The sequence below is a fragment of the Streptopelia decaocto genome (genome assembly GCF_964273445.1).
Source record: "Streptopelia decaocto genome assembly, chromosome: 1".
In the NCBI taxonomy this organism is placed as follows: Eukaryota; Metazoa; Chordata; class Aves; order Columbiformes; family Columbidae; genus Streptopelia; species Streptopelia decaocto.
In genome coordinates this window covers 189778487-189797817 of record NC_138663.1, presented here as the reverse complement: position 1 = coordinate 189797817, position 19331 = coordinate 189778487, and the positions used below count along the sequence as shown (strand labels likewise).

Here is a 19331-nt window from a genome sequence, read left to right as displayed (position 1 = left end):
ACTTGTGTGTTTGGTTCTGTCAGAACTACTGTCTTACCAAAACGTATTTCAGGAACCTACCTTGTTTCCCCAAAAATAAGACCTACCCTGAAAATAAGCCCTAGCATGATTTTTCAGGATTTTTGAGGATGCTCAAAATATAAGCCCTACTCCAAAAATGAGCTCTAGTTACAGTTCATTAAAAAAGTCTATTTAAATGTTGTCCAGGCAGCTACACATGTAAAAAAGTAATAAGTTTTGGAGCAAAAATTAATATAAGACCCTGTCTTATTTTCGGGGAAACATGGTAACTAAAGTGCTCTGACCTACCCTCTAGAGACATCATCCTGGCTCCTAAACTTCATTGTTGCACTACACTCAAGTTAAACACATAACATTCATGTTAGAAGACAGTGTTAGTAACGCACATTTCAACCATGTGGTCACTGTAAAGCTTCATGGAATCTGGCTCTAGATTAAATTTAGTGCCCATGCTGCAGGTCTGCACAGGCTTATAACTCATTTGGAGAAATTCTCAGTGTTTTTCCCAGTTGCTTTTATTCACACTATAGTAATTTCCAATAACACAGGACAGAACCTTAAACACAAACCTTCTAAAACAGTGCTATTGAAGAACACATTTAGGGTTCAAGTTCATATAGACCAAATCACTTTGAACATTTTTTGCTGAGCCTGTAACACTAGCTCATTGTGTGCTTCTGATCCAAATGTGGATGAACTCCCATGAGAAAGGTTTTGCCTTTCCCCCATCATTCATCATCACCTGAAATCTCCAAGGAACACTTCCGTGACTACGGTGCCATCAAAGCTGGACATGTAGCATTAGCTAATATCTGAAGGCACATTCTGGACATAGCAGTAAATATCTCCCAGAGTTTTCTTGTAGCTGCAGCATGCCACCTGGGAAGCTGTTCCTTTCTGCTGCATGAGACCTGGATTCCCCAAGCCATTGGCAGATGCATTTTGGTTTTGGAGACCCCAGGTAGGGAATTAGTCTGGTGGCTAGGCTGTGAACCTGGACCAGACTTTGCATGCCTGACCACAGACTCCTCCTGGTACTCCTACACACATCACACAAGCTTGGTTTTCTCCTGCCTAGCTGTATGCTGGCCAAGACACCTGATCCTTAGGCTCCCTCTATTGTAAATGGAGAGAACGATTTTTTTTTTTTTTTTTTTTTCTGGAGATGACTCTTCTAAGATGTAAATTGAGAGGTATATTTTTCCCCACTGACAGAATAATATGGAACACCTGTGTGGCTGCCTGCCTGTCTGTAACACCCAGGCAATATTACTTCCTAACATCTCAGTACGGATGCCAGTGATCCTGCAAATGGCTACCTAAGACAGATGGGCAAGCAAAAAACCTCTAAAAGGTAAGTGAGTACACAGAGCTCTCACCTGATTCTTGCTGTATTTCCTCATGGTTTTTAAACCAGGATATCTGGGGCTCTGGGATGCCACGAACCTGGCACTCCAACATGGCAGAGTTACTGGTGTTCACTGTCTGATCCATAAGGTGCCGAAGCAGGGCTGGTGCCTCTTGAGCTACAAGACAAAATGACACCTCCATTTTACATTCTTGTAACTGTGGGGGTTTAATTATCATCCCTACCAGTATGTTACTGATGTTAGAGATCGCTATGGCTGTACTACCAAGTTAATTGTTCACAGATTTTATTTACTGTTCCCGTTTGCTTAAGAGAGTTTGGTATGTACAGAGTACTCCTGTTACTCAGAGATAGCAGGTTATGATGACTGATGAAGACCCAATGATGATTTTATTTAAAAGATTTCTTCAGTTCCTTTACAAACCACATTTATTTAGTGAAAGCAATGAGTTTCTGTGAAAGCTTTGAGGTTTTCACCATCAGGAGAAACAAACCATGACACCACAGTTTTTAACAATGAGCAGGACAGAGTGAGTGTCTTTGCATCACTGAGAGCACCATGCAGCTCTGTACGCCATGATACTCACAAAAGTGACTTTTATCATTTACTTACTTTACGCTTACAGATCATATTCAGTAAACTCACATCACTTAAACCCAGGAACCATAAGCACAAATGCATTGTGTTACATGTTCCAAAGTCTTAATAAACTCTTCTACTTTTGCATTTCACGTATTTGGCTGAACACGACAAGGTCTGGCCAAGACACACCACAGCCCGCCTGCCAAAACTGCATTGGTAAGAAACACGCCCGTGTCCTCCAGCAGCCCACAGCTGCTGGAAACCCTGATGGCAGGAGCTGAAGCAGAGCGCTAGCAGGCCACACAGCATAGCAACATTGCTCCTGTTTTATCTACTGAAATTCATACAAATGCAATGTAATAAAACATTTCCATGACAGTCAGTGATAATGACTATTGAAAGCGTATCTCATCTGTTCTGCTTATGCTCAAGGGCCTCCCAGCCAAGCAGAAGGGCATTTCGACAACACTCAATAAACATCATGTTAAAGTCATGCCTGAAAGAAGAAGCAAAACAGCAAATCTTTCTAATTTCAACCTTTTGCCACACCTTCCCCCATTTCATACAGAGCAGCAGGCTGTTCTACATAAGATCAACTTATTTGCAATGTTTATGCACACTGGATGGCAACATCTTTCTGTCACATTTGCGACCCTCACATCGTCTTTTTCGTTATTTTGGTCCCTTAAAAGCAATGATGAAGAATCCAGGGAGCTCCTGAGAAATCTCACAGATGCAGATGCTCTGCAGATTTCCTTGAATTCCCCAGCCTTCTAAGAACTGATTATTTGCAAACATTCCCTTCCAGGACACCGCCAAGATCAGCAATTACTAACATAGTAAGACACACAATACAAAATACAAAATGAAATTAAATTAAACAAAACAAAGCAGAAACAAACTCTTTGCAACTACTTTCTTTTAGACTGCAATAAATATGAATACACCAAGTTCAAGTATTATGTCAGCTATATGTCTGACATTCTGTGTTTGCAAGATTATACTCTATCTTTTCAGAAAAACTGGCTATCAGACTTTTCCATCTTCACAATCATTCTGTTACCAGCTGTAAATAAAAACTCTTCAGATAAATGATGCACCTATGTACCACCAACTTAAGCGGTGTGTATAAACCCCATAGTACTAAAAGCATTTTCAAAGTAGGTTATCGTTGCTGTTTGCCCTTTGAAATTAATTCCAGTATAGTCATGACCCTGCAATGACCAGTTTGGGCTTTTCTGAGCTGCAAGTCTGTAATTTCTACAGGCAATGCTATTTTTTGTTTACAGTGCAATAGGCTATTCGTTCTCTCTTCCCAAACAGTAACATTCATGAGAGAGGCTGTAAAGTAAATTCTTCATCAAATACCTACACAATGACATGACCAAGAAGACTACTGCCTTCTTATTGATACCTTGGTTTGATTTTTGCACAGTTCTCATTTTTCAAAACACTGTCTATGAACAGGCATCGTCTGATGTGTGTGATCCAGATACACACACTGAGAAGAGCTCAACAGTTCACATTTATCAGTGGTCCCTGATTGACACCCCAGCCCAGACATCCAAAATGAAGGCAGACAAGATGACACAACAAAGGCAAATCACACATTCTGTGAGTTATTTGTGATTAATTTTAATTTTTTTATAACCATACACTAAAGGTGGGTTTTCATATTAAGGAAAACTTTTTTACTTAAAACTTATGTCACCATTCACACACTTTCAATAATTTCTCTGCTGCAATCAGCTGACTTTTCAAGGACTTGGTCAACCTGAGGACTGTTCTCTTTTGCAAACCGCTCATTTTCTGCCATTCACTTTCACAGTGAAGCCAAGGGGACAGTTTCCCGTGCCCCATTCTGCTCACCTAGAAGCTGAGGGTCTGCCCTAGCTGCCAGACTGCTCAGCTCCCAGAGCAGCCCCCCAGGCTCATCCCCAGCCCTTATGCCTGCCCCAAAATGCTGCCTTGCTGGGCCAAACTCTGCTCTCAGTGCCCCTGAGGAACTTCATTGTAGGGAGAGTTTGGCCCAGGGGAGCAACAGGAGGGTCACAAGGGGAAGAATGGGACATCGGTGTCAGAGCACTCCGCTGACTCAGGGCAGTAAGGAGGGAAAATTTCCATTTCCAAATGCAAACAATGGCAAATGAGGGAAAATATTACAATTTGTTCATTTTGGTTTGACTTTTGCATTCCATCCATTCTTGCCTTTTGTTATGATTATGTTGTCTGTTCACTTATTTTTATTAATCAGTACAAAAATATAAATACAAGCTTTAATTTTAATACTTAAAAAACCCAAAAGAAATATAATTCACATCTTTCTCCCTACATAGTATATTACACAACAGAAGGCAGAGAAACTCCCCAAACCGATGAGATTCTCGAGTCATCTGAGGACATGAAAAGTGACATCAGTAGTTTTTATCTGGCCACCAAGAACTCCTTTCCTCAAATACTTCCAGTGAGGTTTCTCTGTGTCTTCCAACACAGGCAGCCGCATCAGGATTTTACGACATCCTCGCACAGCATGGCTCTCCGAGCTCTAGTTGAGACCAGGTTGGTAGGACATCCACACAACAGTAATACACATTATCACAGTTCACAATTTCATAGAGGAACAGTCTAATTGCCAAACCTCTTTTTTTTTGACCCAAACTCATATTGCCTGGCAACTGGCTGCTACAAGTCATCACGCTCCGGCTCCCAAGGCCATGGAAAATTCATAATGGCCTGTCATCACCGCCCACCTTGCCATCAAATGTCTTCTCACGAAACAGCCTTGTAAAAAAGGGGATTATGCATTTTAATTCTTTTGAAGACTTGCAAATGCTGAAAAGTGCACTTGCCCCATTTTTAAGCAACCACCAATGATTTTGCTTGCTTTTTAGGCATATTTTAGGAAAAAAAAAAAAAGAGCCCCAAGTCCCTTTGCAAGAACACATTGTTTCTGGAAGCCATCACACTAATAATGAACAAAAGATCTACTGTATATAAGCAGGCTATAGGTGACATTTCAAGATATAAATTATTATTCTTTTCTTTATTCTGACAACTTCCAGGTTATCAATTGTTTTCTAAGCATTTTAGGCCCCATGCAACTGGCATTATGGGGAAATGCTATTGTCTACCCTTTCACACTTGACAAAAGAAATTCCCACGTGAAAGACAAGTTTAGCCGTGGGACACAGCCTTGATACCTAAAGGAGGAAATAGTCTGGTGAGTTCCCAAGCACAAGAAACTGTCATGTTGTCACCCTCTATTTTAAAAGCACAGCCACTTTGTTCCTTTGCTGTAGCTATTTTGGTCACTACGGTCTGTTTTGTTATGGCTTATGTAAATGCTATATAAATGATCGATCATAAATGTAACCAAAAATAATAAAAGCTATGTATTGTAAAAAAATAAAGTTATCAGATCTATTAAAAATAGCAACTTCTTCCTTGTACAGAATTTATAATACACAGAAACATCTCATACCAAAATCATGACAAAGGAAAAAAAGGGGAAATGTTCATGAGGAAGTTTTAGCTTGCCCTTTTTTCTCCTTCAGCAGTTTGGCTGGTTCTTAATCCCCATAATAAATCCAATTGTCATTTGCATACCAAAAGCAATGAATATTTTTAATGGCTTCAATTTTGAATTTGTATTTTTGAAAACATATTAAACAACTCACTGTGCTGGCTGCAACTTGTCAGTCATGTTAGTGTAATATTTCTCACAATAAAATAATTACAACATTACAAATTCCTGTATTTTCAGGCCAGGAGCAATACTCACACTTTCATCATCAGTAGCTTTTTACATTAGTGCAGAACCACCTTTAAAAATTGACCAACACAGTAACTGGAAGTCTACCTGGATTTATTTGGAGAAACATGGTTCACGTCTACCAGTTTTAAAATCATCATTATTATAAATGATATGATAGGTCTGTGCATTATATCAACATTTTTATCTCTTCCCTGCATACTTCCTTTAGAGGATACTTTTTAAGATTAATGTACTTTAGTGTAGAAAATAATTTCAAATAAATAAGCATTAGAACTTGCTCAGCAGGTAATATTTATAAAAGTCCATCGAGATCAGATTAAAATAAAAAATATATAGTCCAGTCAATCTCAAACTGAATAGTGCTCATTCTGCACATTAAAGTTAACTTATTAAAAGTCCATTGTTGACTGAAAACAGCAGTTTCTAAAGTTAATCAGTTTATTCAGCTTTGACAGTTTTGACGAGGCCGATATCAAAGTGGAAGAAAAGATTGATCCAAAGTTTTCCTTATCGCTCGGTAGGAGACAGCAAGCGAAAACATAACAACATGCAAAACGTAGCATGGGGGATCTTCCAAACCCCAGCTTCCACGTGCCTTGTCAAAGCAGAAAACACTCGTCTGAACTCAACTGGAAGCTCCTGCGTTACGATTTTGTTTGCTATTCCTCCTATGTCCAACCCATGGGGGAATATGCACCACCTCAGGGCCTGAAAGGTAGCAACAGTAATAAAAAAATCAAGATGATATGAGACACCTGTTACTGTTTAACGAGTCCTTTAATGTTTTACATTGCTCTGTGTTGTACAATCATTCCTTGTGCTTTTATATTTGAGGATCCGAGAGTAAACAGCCTTTTTGTTGCAGTGCTCACCTCTGATTGTAACGTCTTTCTTTTGAAGCACTTCTTTCCCCGTGTATATGTTCCTTGCTCGGCAGGCATAGGTACCCGAGTGTGCCAGGGAAACGTTCCTGACGGTCAGAGTGAGAGTGATGGAGTATTCCTTCTTGAGAGACCTTTTTGCTTTTGTTTGATTGTTGACTGTCCTTGGTAAAATCCAAGCAATGTCTTTGTACAGGAACTTGTTGGCCGAACAGGACATTATCAAATTCTCTCCTTCAATGGGCATCTTTTCCAAACTAATATGGAATCCACTCGGTACATCTGTCAAAAATCAAGAACACTTTTTACTTTATATGAAACGAATGAGCCAAAATTAACACAGCATATATTCTCCCCTTTATCAGGAAGCCTTTGAACTAATCAATGTCATTGCCTTCCTGCTGAAGTCTCTAATCTTTCCTTTCATATGCTAGGCTCCAGCTATTCTTATAATTTGTCTTGGAGCTAGGAGACACTTGGGCTCAGACATCAGCTGGTGTAAACTGAAGTCACTCTTGGAAGTAATGAGTTTGCATAAATGTTATGCCAAGTTAAGACAGGCTGGGGCAAGGTACCAAAAACAGAATTATTTAAAGACAACACAGTGGGACTATGAAAATGGAGGAAAATTCTGATCTCAGCTCCAGCTTGTGAACTGCATGAGAGAAAATGAATCTGAAGAGGACAGTAGAAAAATACTGCAGCTCATCATGTTTGGTTATATTATTTCCTTGGTATTCCCGAGTTTCCAGACAAATCATGTCTATTTCTTGAAAATGCTTCACATTCTGAGAAATTACTGAATCTGTGATGACATGCCTGATATTTCCCTTGGAACAGAGATATTTACCCTCCATGAATTTGAAGTGTGTCAGCCACCCAAGAGGAAAGTAGAAACAGTACCCACTGGCCTGGGTGTCCAGCTCTATGCAGGCAGTGCTAGGGTGATGAAGATACCTCTATTCAGACTACTTGGCATTACACATAGAAGAATAATATTTCCACTTGAGAGAAATCAAGGATCATCGCAGCAACCATTTACTAAGGGTAAATAAAACTGAAGTTTTCACAAGGATTTTTCATAGTTAGTTCAGGCAGGAATAATTTAGCTGACAATGTAAAAAGTCATACTTGGAGAAGTGTTTGGTGCTGTTATTGCAGCTTCCCTCACCTGGGGAGCATGGCAGACCTGCGGCAGCGCTGGCTGCCTCCCAGCCACTGCTGCCTGGGGCTCATCCCTCCAGCCAGGCAGTTACACCACTGACCTCAGTGAAAGTTCCTGAGAGAAAGCACTTCCAAGTTTTACTCCTAGAATGCAACTGCTCTTCGTTTATTTGTAGCCAATATTCTGATAAAGTCATTTCCTTCTTCTTGGTCAAGTGACATCGACTTTGGCCATTTTCAATTGTTCTTTCACTGCTAATTGCTACAGCACTTGGCTGTGAACTTGACTGAAAATCATAAGAATGGTTTCATCTTTCATAAGGGACAATTATGCCTTTTTTTCTTGTCTCTTAGAGCATGAACAGCTCAATGCTAACTTCCATTCAGTTCCATGCTTATGAATGTTATTTTGGGTTTAATATCACAGCAGCAGGGACAAATTAAGTCAATAATATTCCACACCTTCTTTCAGTAGCCTCTTTCACTGATTGACCAATCCATCAGAAAGCTTCTCTTTAAATCCCCACAATGCAAACTGAGTCCCTCCCAGAGGGACCATGAACATGACCTGCTCACCTCTGCCTTTCAGACCAAGTTCTGCCTGTTGAAAGTCTGGCATAACTTGCTCCCCTTAATATCCTCTTTTCCACACTTAGCCCTGAGTGTTAAACACAGAGTAAATGAGCTTCTGCAAGTCCTGGATTGAAATTTCCTCTGACTGTAGATGCCTTCCAGGGAGAGGCCTGATTTCTGTTGGTTGAACTCATTGTGCCCTTGAAGACAGAGCAAAGTGTGTGCCTGTCACCAGCTGTACTTCAGGTGTGTAGTCCAACCATCAGCCTAATGGAGGCAGGGACACTAACTTATTAGAATGGATATTAAAGCCTGTGTATTTATTTGTTCCTCTTACATTTCACTGAGTTCCCCTTTTTTCCGCTCTCCAGCAAACAAAACTATAAGAAAAACTTTAAATTCAGTAAACTCATCTATGAGTAACTATCAGCAACATCCTTTTTAAAATACAAGGACACATGGTGCGAGATTCTGGTCTCAGGAGCATGTCAACTGGGAGTGCTACTAAGATGAAACCTTTCCATACAGAGGGTAGAGAATACTTAGCCTAAGTCATCAAAATGTAGACATCTACTTGAATATAGTTGTTTTGTGTATGGACAATAGTTTACAGTTAACAGAGTGACACAGGCACCTCCAGAGGGCAATGCAACCCATTGCCTTAAGATGAGTCAAATTCCAGAGATCCTGATCCCTCACACTTAATTATGAAATGATCCTACATGATCATCTTAGGCTTAGTACCTAACTATAAGGTTTTAGTTAGATGAAGTGAATCCTATGCTTGATTTTGGTAAAAAGTGTGGAATGCAGACACACTTAAAACCAATCAAGGGACCAAACTTTTCACCGTAGATGAGTATTTGGATCAAAGAAATTGCTGTGTCTTGCTCTGCATCTCTAATTATTATGATGTGTGTTGGGAAAGCCAGGGTTTGGGTCTGAAATACTGATAATTTTTTTTTTTTTTTACTTTTGCAGATGTCAGTACTCCATGAAAGCTGGGAAGAGCCAAGCAAAACTCTTAAGATGAAACTAAAGATCCCCTGGGACTGAGGCAAATAAGCTATTTTTAATGTAAAAGGATAACTTGTCAACAGAATAATATAGTTGCAACTACTTCCATGTTGTCAGGTCTGGAGCTTTTCCTAGATGTATTTTCTGTGAAGAAAGACTATTTTCTGAATCAGTCTAGGGCCAAAAGCAAAATGCACAGGATTCCAAGAGAATCATTTGTTTAAAGGCCACGAGCCCCCTAATATATGACACCTCTCATCAATTGTTACAGACTCAGGCTAGCTAAATAATGGGGCTGGGAATAATGTAAAAGGGTTTTATTTACTTTAGTGATTTGAAGCTTCCTGTGGAAATAGCTCCCAGGTTTCCTGATGGAAGATTTTGTTTATCTTTGCCAAGCACCATCAGGAATCTCAAAATAAAATGCGTTTAGTGACACTGGGAAACCAGGGAGATAAGGCAGAGCTGTTCCTGTTTCACCCTCTGTAATTGCAAACACACCCATGGGCCTGCTGTGTGCCAGCAAAACAGCCCAAAATGTAGGGAAAGGGGCAGGCTGGAGGGCAGGGGAGTACCACAGTTAAATTTGGCATAAAGATGTTTTTACAGAGACTGTTCCCATATCAGCAAGGAGAGCATTCAGAAACCATCTTTCCACATTGTTTTCATATGAGACTCACAGCTACTTTCGTGCCCTGAACAAAGACTTGCTTTGAGAAATAAGTGAGTGTGACAACACCCCAAAAATGTCCATAGTAAAGGAAAGGAAAGCTGCAGCAAAGCCCATAGATTTCATGTCCTACACCCTCAGGCTGAGGGTATAAAACTATACTCCTGCCGAACCTCCCAGAAACGCAAGCGAATTGCACTTCAAGGCCAGAAATAATGCGATTTACACTCTGCTGTACCTTCTTGCACTTATTACCCCAGATCTACCTCTCCCTGAAGGTGTGGAACATGCTGCTGCTAACCTAGGGTTGCTGGGACAAGCTCTGCCTTCCCAGCATTTTCTCCCTGTAGAAGACTCCTCACACCACCACAGCTGCTTCACTGCAGCACATGTGTTCTCTAATCCCCAGGACAAGGCCTGAAGGAGATTGCCTCCAAGGAAAGGGATTCTTTCTGTTCAGGACAGGCTTTATCTTTATCTGCTCTTCAGAGTCCTTTCTGGCTTGTCCCTTTTACAGAGGGCAGCAGCTTTTCTTTCTACAAGGGATCACCTTCTCCTGCTTAGACACTTCTCTTACACTTCCTTTTGTGTAGTTCAGGACAGCTTCACATGGTGCCAGCAGAACCAACAACACAAGATAAACTAGCCCCAAGCTGTCAACTGAGACCTGAAGCATTGGCTTTGGACTCCTCAGAAGGAAATACTTTGCAGTGTCCTGTTCACATCCATCAGCAATTAGGGCTCACATTTTTTATTCCCTCAATGTGTTTTTCAGCAAATGCTGGATGCATTTGTTTAGTTGACACAGAACACAGGCTGTTACCCAGACACAGCAGTTTGGTTTCAGCCTGATGGAGGAGAACTATGATTACACCGCGTGAGCCCAACTGATGCACTATGTGCGCAAGCCAGAAGAATGAGCCTAACTTGATTTTTTAAGGGCAAACCAGCAGCATTGTTTAAACAAACTGCCTCCAGTCAGTGCCAGTGAGCGTCAGTGGATGATCAGGACTTTCCATGTCACACAATTGAAGTGGTCAGCTCCAGGAACTCAAAGGACAAATGCATTTTAATGTCACCACCCTATATAGAAAGTTTGCCTCCAGTCAAGACATTAAGAATTTCCAAGCAATAATAAAACAGTCACTCCTCTTTCTGAACATCAGCCAATACAAGAGTCTTCAAAGGAAAGTCAGAATATTCTGCATGTTCTCATGCAAGCTTCAGTATCAAGGGGGAGGATTTCTGTCTATCCCTGGTCAAGATCTAAGACTGAGAGATCTAAGTAGAGAAACTAACTCCTTCATGTCACAGCCCTAAAATATCCAAAGCCACAATCAAAACTTTGAAAGGGAGATTTGGGTACAGTGAATAGGGCACAACAAGCTTCAGCTTCATTTTGTTTCAGGGTCTTCCACGTGACATTTTGAAGACTGAGGAGTAAGAGCTAGAGAAGGCCAAATGCAGTATCTTGCACATTAGAAGACTAACAGCCTCAGTGAGTGACTCTCAGTGACTACTCAAGTTACATGTGAAGTCCCCACATAAAGATAAGAATACAGCTCCACTGGCAGGATAATTAATGGAGAACTGTGCATCATTGTTTAGCTTTCTGTCCAAGCAGACACGACGTAAAGATAGGGACAAAAGCAAAACTGTGAACTGAGAGTGGGGACAGCAGTCATCTTCAAAGTGGCAAATGTTCTTGTCACATCCATTAACAGAACATGAAGATGTTCTTGCTTCTGTATTTTAACAAAGAACCTGCCTATGTGTCACTGTTCTGTTTATACTTCAATATCTCCTTTTCACACTTGTTACCAGTTTCCTATATTTATTGGCACTTTCTAAATGTGGAAGTGTGTTACTACAGCTAGTCAGAATATTTTAAAAATATGAATTTTGGTCCACAAAATCAGGAGAGGGGACATTTTTCAAATAAGTTTTCTTTCTTTTTTTTTTTAAAAAAAAACATATCTAGTGAGGGCGTGTCTTGAAATCTCTCAGTATAGTAACAGAGTGAGTTTCAATAAAATCACTCATCAGAAGGATAAGCAAGAGACTGACAACAAAGCCAGATGAGAGAAACAAAAAAATTAAATGGGATACATTAAAATAATTTTTCCCTTTCATCTTCAAGGTTATGATTTTGGGATTAAAATATCAGAATATTTTAACCTTATTGTTTTTTCTCATAATCTGGAAGCAATTGCGTATCTTTATTGATTTACACTGAACGTTGTCATCAGCCTAAGTGCTCTATGAAGTACCACTTGGTTAATAAAACCAAAATAATATCTTTCCTCAGAAAACAAATCCTTTGTTATGGCATCTGCAGACATCGTGCTACTAACCCATGCAGTAGTTATTCTCAAAAACTCATTCTCTTTTTTTTTTTTTTTTTTTCCCCAGTAATTCCTGAAATCAAACATTTAATCATTTCTTTCTGAACCTGCAAACACTTGCATACATCTAGTAATGGAAAAATAACTGGAAACATATATTCAGCTAAGATGATGGGTCTACTCAGTGCCATGGTCCAAATGACATCCAAGATTGTCTTTCTCAGAAGAGGAAGCAAAACTCTGTACCCTGCCACTTTTCTACCTACAAGTTTCCATAGTCCCTGAGGGCTGAGAAGCTTCCCAGGTAGCCCCGGCATTTCCCCCCTGCTACCACGCTGCCTGCAGACACTGGCACTGCTCTGGTCGGCAGCAGGATGAGGCTGTAGACATCATCAGTGTTGCGCACAAAACTGGCTTACTGGTGCATGAAAATACAGTAAAATTTCACATATAGAATGATTGCTATGAGTGTGAGCAATTTGTGTCATGGTGGGATATGTCATGGAGGGATGAGTCGTTCACCAAATTTGGTGTCCTTCTTAGAAATCCAGACCAGCTGCTGTGAAATGCTGCCCCAGGATCACCCAAAAGCATGGTATGAGTTTACAGGTGCACACATTATTACTATTTTCAAACTGTGGTATATGAAAAAGCCATAACAGCCTGTCAGTTATAATTTCAGGACCAGGAAACACATATGGCTCTAGTGGGGACTAGATCTTACCTGTTACAATAAAGCTGACATTTCTTCTGGCTTTTCCCACTTTATTGGATGCCACACAGCTGTAGATTCCAGAAGACCTGGCTTCAGCTACAACGAGAGTGCTAGCAGTCTGCAAAAGAAATAAGAGGTTTAGCTCTCATTGGATCAGGAGCTCAGTTAAAGGTTCCCTACTCTTTTTCCCAAGTTACTGTTGACAGTCCAATGATTCAGTCCCTCCATTCATTCAGCGATAGGTACCACTGGGGCTATTTAAGGAGATGTCACCATGTGCAGTTTTGGAAAGTGTGGAAGAATAACAAAAAGCAAGCTCCTTGGTAAACCCTTATATTATCAGAGCTATCACAATAAAAAATCTTTGAACATGACTTTCAGGTTGATTTATCTCTTGCCACTGAGGTAATGATAAGCTAGAAAACATGAAACAATACACAATGTGGTTCACCCAAGGAGATGAACAGCCTGTAAGTCAACCAGACTGCAAAGGAAATAGGTGAGGAATGCCTCAGGGAAAAAAATAGCTCAATTTGGCACTAAATGTACTTGGTTTCTCTTTTGTTTTCTCAAGTAAGTGTCAGGTGATAAAAGACAGGGGCGAAAGAGAAGTTTACATGTCCTTTTTTGGACTTAATATTTCTATTATTAAAAAATAGTATGTGGGGTTTCTTTATATTGTATTCTATCACCATCTTGAAAGGTTCAGCACATGAAGTACTTTTGTAAAGTAGTATGACTTGCAAGATGAGACCTTGGAAGATCAGGGACTTGATGTGCCTTTAGAAAAATAAACCTCATTGCAATAATAAGACTTATACCTTCATGGTGATGGAAAGTCATGATCTTGGCTTGGGCACTAAATGAAAGAAGAATGCTATGCAGAAGCAACTGAGGTGTCATTTTGGCACAGAGATGAGACATGGGGCACACATACGGAGCTCAGCAGTGGGATGTGCTCTCAGACACAACTTAGTAGATTAATTTTCTGACTCCATTTTACTTCTTCCGTAAAACATGAGCTGGCTGGAGTTAACAGACAGAGCTGGGACAGTGATGGAAGGGAATTGTGTGGCCACGGAATCCTGTTGTTTGGAATTATTTGGCTTTTCTAAAAATCTTCAAAATCATTTTTGTGCAACTAATACATTTTAAGTCTGCCTGATTGCTGGAGTCCAGAGACAAGCACAAGAGGGTGAGTCAGTAATAAATAAAGACCAGCTATCTACATATCTACATAAACACTGGCTGATCATTTGCACTGCTTCTGTGTCTCCTACTCAGAGACTTCATGGCTATCTCCAAACTCCTTATTGAACACTCAAATAATACAGATGTTCTGGTTTCCTAAAGCATTCTATAGTAGAACGAGTCTATTACTTTTCCTACTTGTTGAGCAAACACAGTGGAGTCAAATTGTTTTATTTAGACTTGTTTTAGAAAACTGCAAATTCAAGACTACAAGTGATGCTAACAGACTTCTACCCTGTTAAGCTGTCTCAATGGTCAGCTACCTCTCTGCTAACAAACTACACCTTATTTCCAGCTAGAATTTTTCTAACCTACCTTTTTGGCTCTTCCATGAGATGAAAGAGGCTCAGCAATACCTGATAGATAATTATAGCCCTTAAAAAAAAACATCCTGCTATGCTAAATTCAGTAGGCTGAACTCTACAAATGTATAATTAGAAAGCATGGCTACAGCCCTGTCTTTATTTTGTCATTCTCTTTGAATTCCTTCTGGTTTTTAAATATAATTTCATAAAGTGTGGACACAAGGCCAAGCAGTAGGATTCCTGCTGCTGTTTGATCAACACTAATTCAAAATAGAAGGAAGTCTATAACATCTGCCAGAGGGCTAACATGGGCAGTTAAACACTAATTCTGCCATCCCACACTTTTCACCCCAAAATCAGCTCTTTTTGCATTATTTGGTATTACCTCATAGCAACTTTACCCAGGTAGGAAGAGTAACCTAAAATGCACAGTGAAGGAGAATTAAGCTATTACTCTCTGATTCTGACTCTAGGGCATCTGTCTTTGTTCTACTACATCCAGAACTGAAGCATTTCTGAGCTTGGAAAATTCGTGTCAATTATTCCTCCTACAATTAGTCCAGCTGTTTTGATTTTTTTTTTTTTTTTTTTTTTTTTTTTTAGTATTAAACTGTATTTTGTCCTGACATTATCAGGTATTAGTTTTTAATGAAAAATTATGCACCCTATGCAAGTTTTACTGCTCCAGCCCACTATTCTGTGATTATTGCTTTTATTACACTGAGGACGGCACATACAGTTACACTTAAGTAATATGACTGCAATTACTGACTGAAGCAGTTATAGATTGTGCCTTTTCTTGCATAATAAACAAACCTAAAGAACCTTCCTTGGCGCTGAAATTCAATGGTTTAAACTGAATGCTTTTCCTCAGCATTGTTTTGGTTTTGACCAAATTGCACTGTCCCAAATACTCCTCTAGCATGGGCTGAGGATCGCTCCCAACAGGCAACTTCAACCAACCTCTTTGGAGGGCAAGGGAGATACACGTTATGAACACAGGCATTAGAGGTAGAGAGTAGTCATTGGCATGTTTACTTGACTAAGCCAGAGAAAGCCACAGTGTCTAGGAAAAAGCAAGACTGACTTTGCAACAGAACAGAATATTTTAGAGACAGTATGTCTCTGCATAAATATTTTAGCTTATAAATTAGTCATAAGGATAAGATAACATCTCTTTAAATAGTTTGTGAGCCCTCCAGTGGAGCAGTCAGTGTTCTGCATTGTGGATGCCAGCCAAAACCCACCAGAGAAGCAGTATGTACAAAACTAAGCCTGGCATGTTGCTGTTTATTTAGCAATGATGGCTGTATGAGATCACTTTGTGCTGCATCATTCCTTCATACAGCCATTGCAGCAAAAGAAGGAAGAGAAAAAGTTTGCACAGCCTTGTATCATCTGGTTTTACAACAAAGTTTGAAGACCTGGATTAGTATCCATGTTACATAGAGAAAGTCCAAATCCAGCCTCCATGACAGAACAGGAGCAATCCTTCCTGGCATGCTGGACATCTTGAGCATCATCTGTCCACAAACCCTATTTACCATCAAAGCTTTGATCCTTTATTCCTCCTTTCTGCACTCATCACCTCAGCTGAAACACTATGCTGTGGGCTCACCTCAGAGCCACAGGTGAGGGAAATAAATCACATTCTGCTGCTGCTTCTGTCTGCAAATAAAAGAGGCATTGAGCAGAAATCCTGAGATGGAAGAGGAAATTACATGTTTGTTTGTGGTGGAGACTGGTGAGGAAAAGACTGCCGGGGAAAGAGAATGCAAAGCAAGTGGCATGATAGTTGTTCTTGGAGCCAGGGTGGGCTGGACCTTCTCCTGGAGGTTCTTCTTGATTTTTTTTCATGTCTCAAAGTAGCTTAGATAGAGGATTCCCACTGCTGTAGTTGATGGCAGAGAAGCAAGAGGAGGTTTCAGAAAATGGTTGGTAACTTGACTCTTTCCTGACTCCTAGAAGTCCCCTGCAGACACAGGCATAAACATGCTTCATCCAGAGATTGCTGTGCTAACTTCTCTAAACAACCCATATATTTAAAACCCAAAATACTGTCCTTTTACCATTGATCAGGGTAGTGCAAGTCTGCCCAATATTGCTGATTCCCTCCTAGTTATGCTTTCAAGAAAACAATTTTTTTTCCTTTTTTTTAAAATAGGAAATAAATAAAAATACACTCTTCTCACTGCCCTGGATTAATCTTTGGCTAGAAGAATATTATTTATGAAGACTCATGTTGAAATATTGACAGCACAACATTGGATTGTTCTGCTTATGCTGAAGACATATTATCTGCATGCCTCATGTGTTGGCAAGGAACGCAAGTGTAAAACATCTGGACAACACACTTCACCTACAGGACTGCCACAGAAGAAACACCAAAATATCTTCAACAGCAGGACATGAATATGTGCAGGAGAGCACCCTCTTCCTCCCTGGGGTCAGACAGGCGAATCGCTGCTGTTCAGCAAGCAGAGCTGTGGTTTCCCTCTCCATCCCATGTTATCCCATTCAAAAGGCCATGAGACTGAACACAGCCAGCTGACTTATGAGGAGATGATGCTATGGACAGCTACACCACAGGCACCCCTCTCTTCCTCCCCAGGGACAGTCTCAGAGCAAGGCAGTGCCTGATTCTTGCCTTCCTTGCGCACTGAGGGAGGGGATCAGTTTCAGGAGCTGGAGGGAGCCGCAGCTTGGCAGAGGCAAGTGCCAAGTTCTGCTGGTTTTAGTCTCACCAAGGGCTCAGCTCAGCTGGCACCTCCCAGTGTTGACAGTGATTCTAGTAGCACTCAGGAAGGCCCCAGGAGAAGTTATGTTGTGCTGAAAGAGACAAGCTACACTCCCACTGCTATCTTTAGCCTGGCTTCCTAGGAAGACCACACTGTCTGTCGATCCATCTGTCTGCCAGCATGTCCATGTGTTTGCCAGTATCCTCCCTTCTTCCATGTCCTCAGTAATTTTTGAACCCATTGACCAATTTCAGCCAAAATTGACAGTCAAATCAAAGTTCATAAGATCTCATGCATTTCCTGAAAATCAGCTGTTGGGTAGAGGAGAAAGATCAAAATGAGTGTTGTAGTGAGCTAAACAGCTTTCTCTTCTGCTTTGGGTTCCAGATGGCAAATCAGCACAGATGTACTGGCCAGACAGCTGTCATGTGTATGGACTGAGAACAGACACACACATGCTTCCTTGTCTCATCAGTAACAAAGGGACTTGGAAGAGATCTAGAGGTTTAGGGCTTAGCATAGAAGAGGCAGAAAAGATGGCCCCATCCTATGTTGCATGATCACACCTTATGTCCAAGGAGAAATGATTCTTTGGACTATCTAGCACTCTGTTTATGCTGGATGATCACAGTTTTTAACTCTAACCGCCATGCCAGATTGACCCATCATTTCCAGCCAAACCAGAGATAGATGAGAGCGAGCCTAGGTTTGATCATGCACAATCTTGTTACAGGGTCCTTATTTTCCATTTTCCCTGAAGTCAAGTGGCTTTGGTACTCACAAGGGAGAAGACCACTAAAATCTTGTGTCAGTAAGGTACATCATATGCAGTGGAAAACAAGGCCATAGATATATATATACATACACATATTAATGACAAACCACAACTTCATGCATTATTATTCTTTATACACAGTTCCTGGAGGCACGCACTGTGACACAGATGCAGCCTTCATGATACCTGTTACTGTCAGTGGGACTCTAGTAGTATAGGGGTGGGGCAGTCAGGGACCTTCTGTCCCATGTCAAGTGCTCAAGAATGTGGCCACAGTAGATTATTTTCCAAAAGCAAGGGGATTTCATCCTACTCCTTCCAACTTTCCATGTTCTCAATTCCTGTCCTCTCTACTGTCTCCTTCCCTTGGATTTATCATCCTTCCTTCTTGGCCAACACCTTCTACTCTCTCCCACCTGAGCTCACTTTCTTAGCATTCTTCTGTGCATTCTCCATGCCCAGGATCTTTGTCCAACTCTTCTGCAGCTCCCCGTCCCTTGCACCCCTGTACAAAGAGTACTGACTCTTTCTTTCAAAGCTGTTGATAAACCAGTGTGTGCCTGCACACATGGGAGAAAACACATGCCCAGTATGTGTGCACCATATCAGTGCATACACCAGCTCTTTGTACTTCATTGTTGCAGGTCATCGACATTTTAATGAACACTGCTTATGCGAAGAATAATAATAATACTCAGTATCAGCCCTGAGTTATACATAGCAGTTAGCTTCAGCTGAAAACACTATGAAGTTATGGTTTTTAGGAGGTGAATGACAGGAGAGTGTCTGTGACCTGTTTACATGATAAGCCTAAGAATAGCCCAGCTTTGTAGGAAGTCGCTCCAACGAAATGAGAACAAAAGGGAATCAAATAACTTTGAGTTGTCTTTTGATTAGGTATTATGGCTTATATTACAAGGTTCTTCCATTATACCACTTCAGTTCCTCAATGTCTTTTTAGAGAGGCTTCTGCAGAAAAGTTACTAAAACACTGTTGTCATGGTTTCTCTGTCACCAGAAGAATAATGTAACACAGACTTCCTACATGACCTTAACTGTACAGACACAGGGTTTGAGGTTTTTCTGACTTAAAAAATATACTTGTGGCTACCTTGATAACCACAGGTAAACAAACAATAAATCAACCTA

The 19331-nt window shown here is 40.6% G+C and overlaps 2 protein-coding genes across 3 annotated transcripts in view; one reads left to right on the top strand and one right to left on the bottom strand.

Annotated features, from left to right (window-relative positions):
• POMP (proteasome maturation protein) overlaps positions 1–19331 on the top strand; it is a 138661-nt gene that overhangs the window by 12190 nt on the left and 107140 nt on the right. The gene's annotated exons all lie outside the window — the stretch shown is intronic.
• Positions 1–19331, bottom strand: part of FLT1 (fms related receptor tyrosine kinase 1) — a 118135-nt gene that overhangs the window by 36941 nt on the left and 61863 nt on the right. For both annotated transcript variants that reach the window (XM_082043209.1, XM_082043210.1), the window contains exons 12-14: positions 13123–13231; positions 6621–6911; positions 1401–1547 (exon numbers count right to left, since the gene is read on the bottom strand). In XM_082043209.1, the coding sequence (XP_081899335.1) occupies positions 1401–1547; positions 6621–6911; positions 13123–13231 (547 nt within the window). The remainder of the gene's footprint in view (positions 1–1400; positions 1548–6620; positions 6912–13122; positions 13232–19331) is intronic.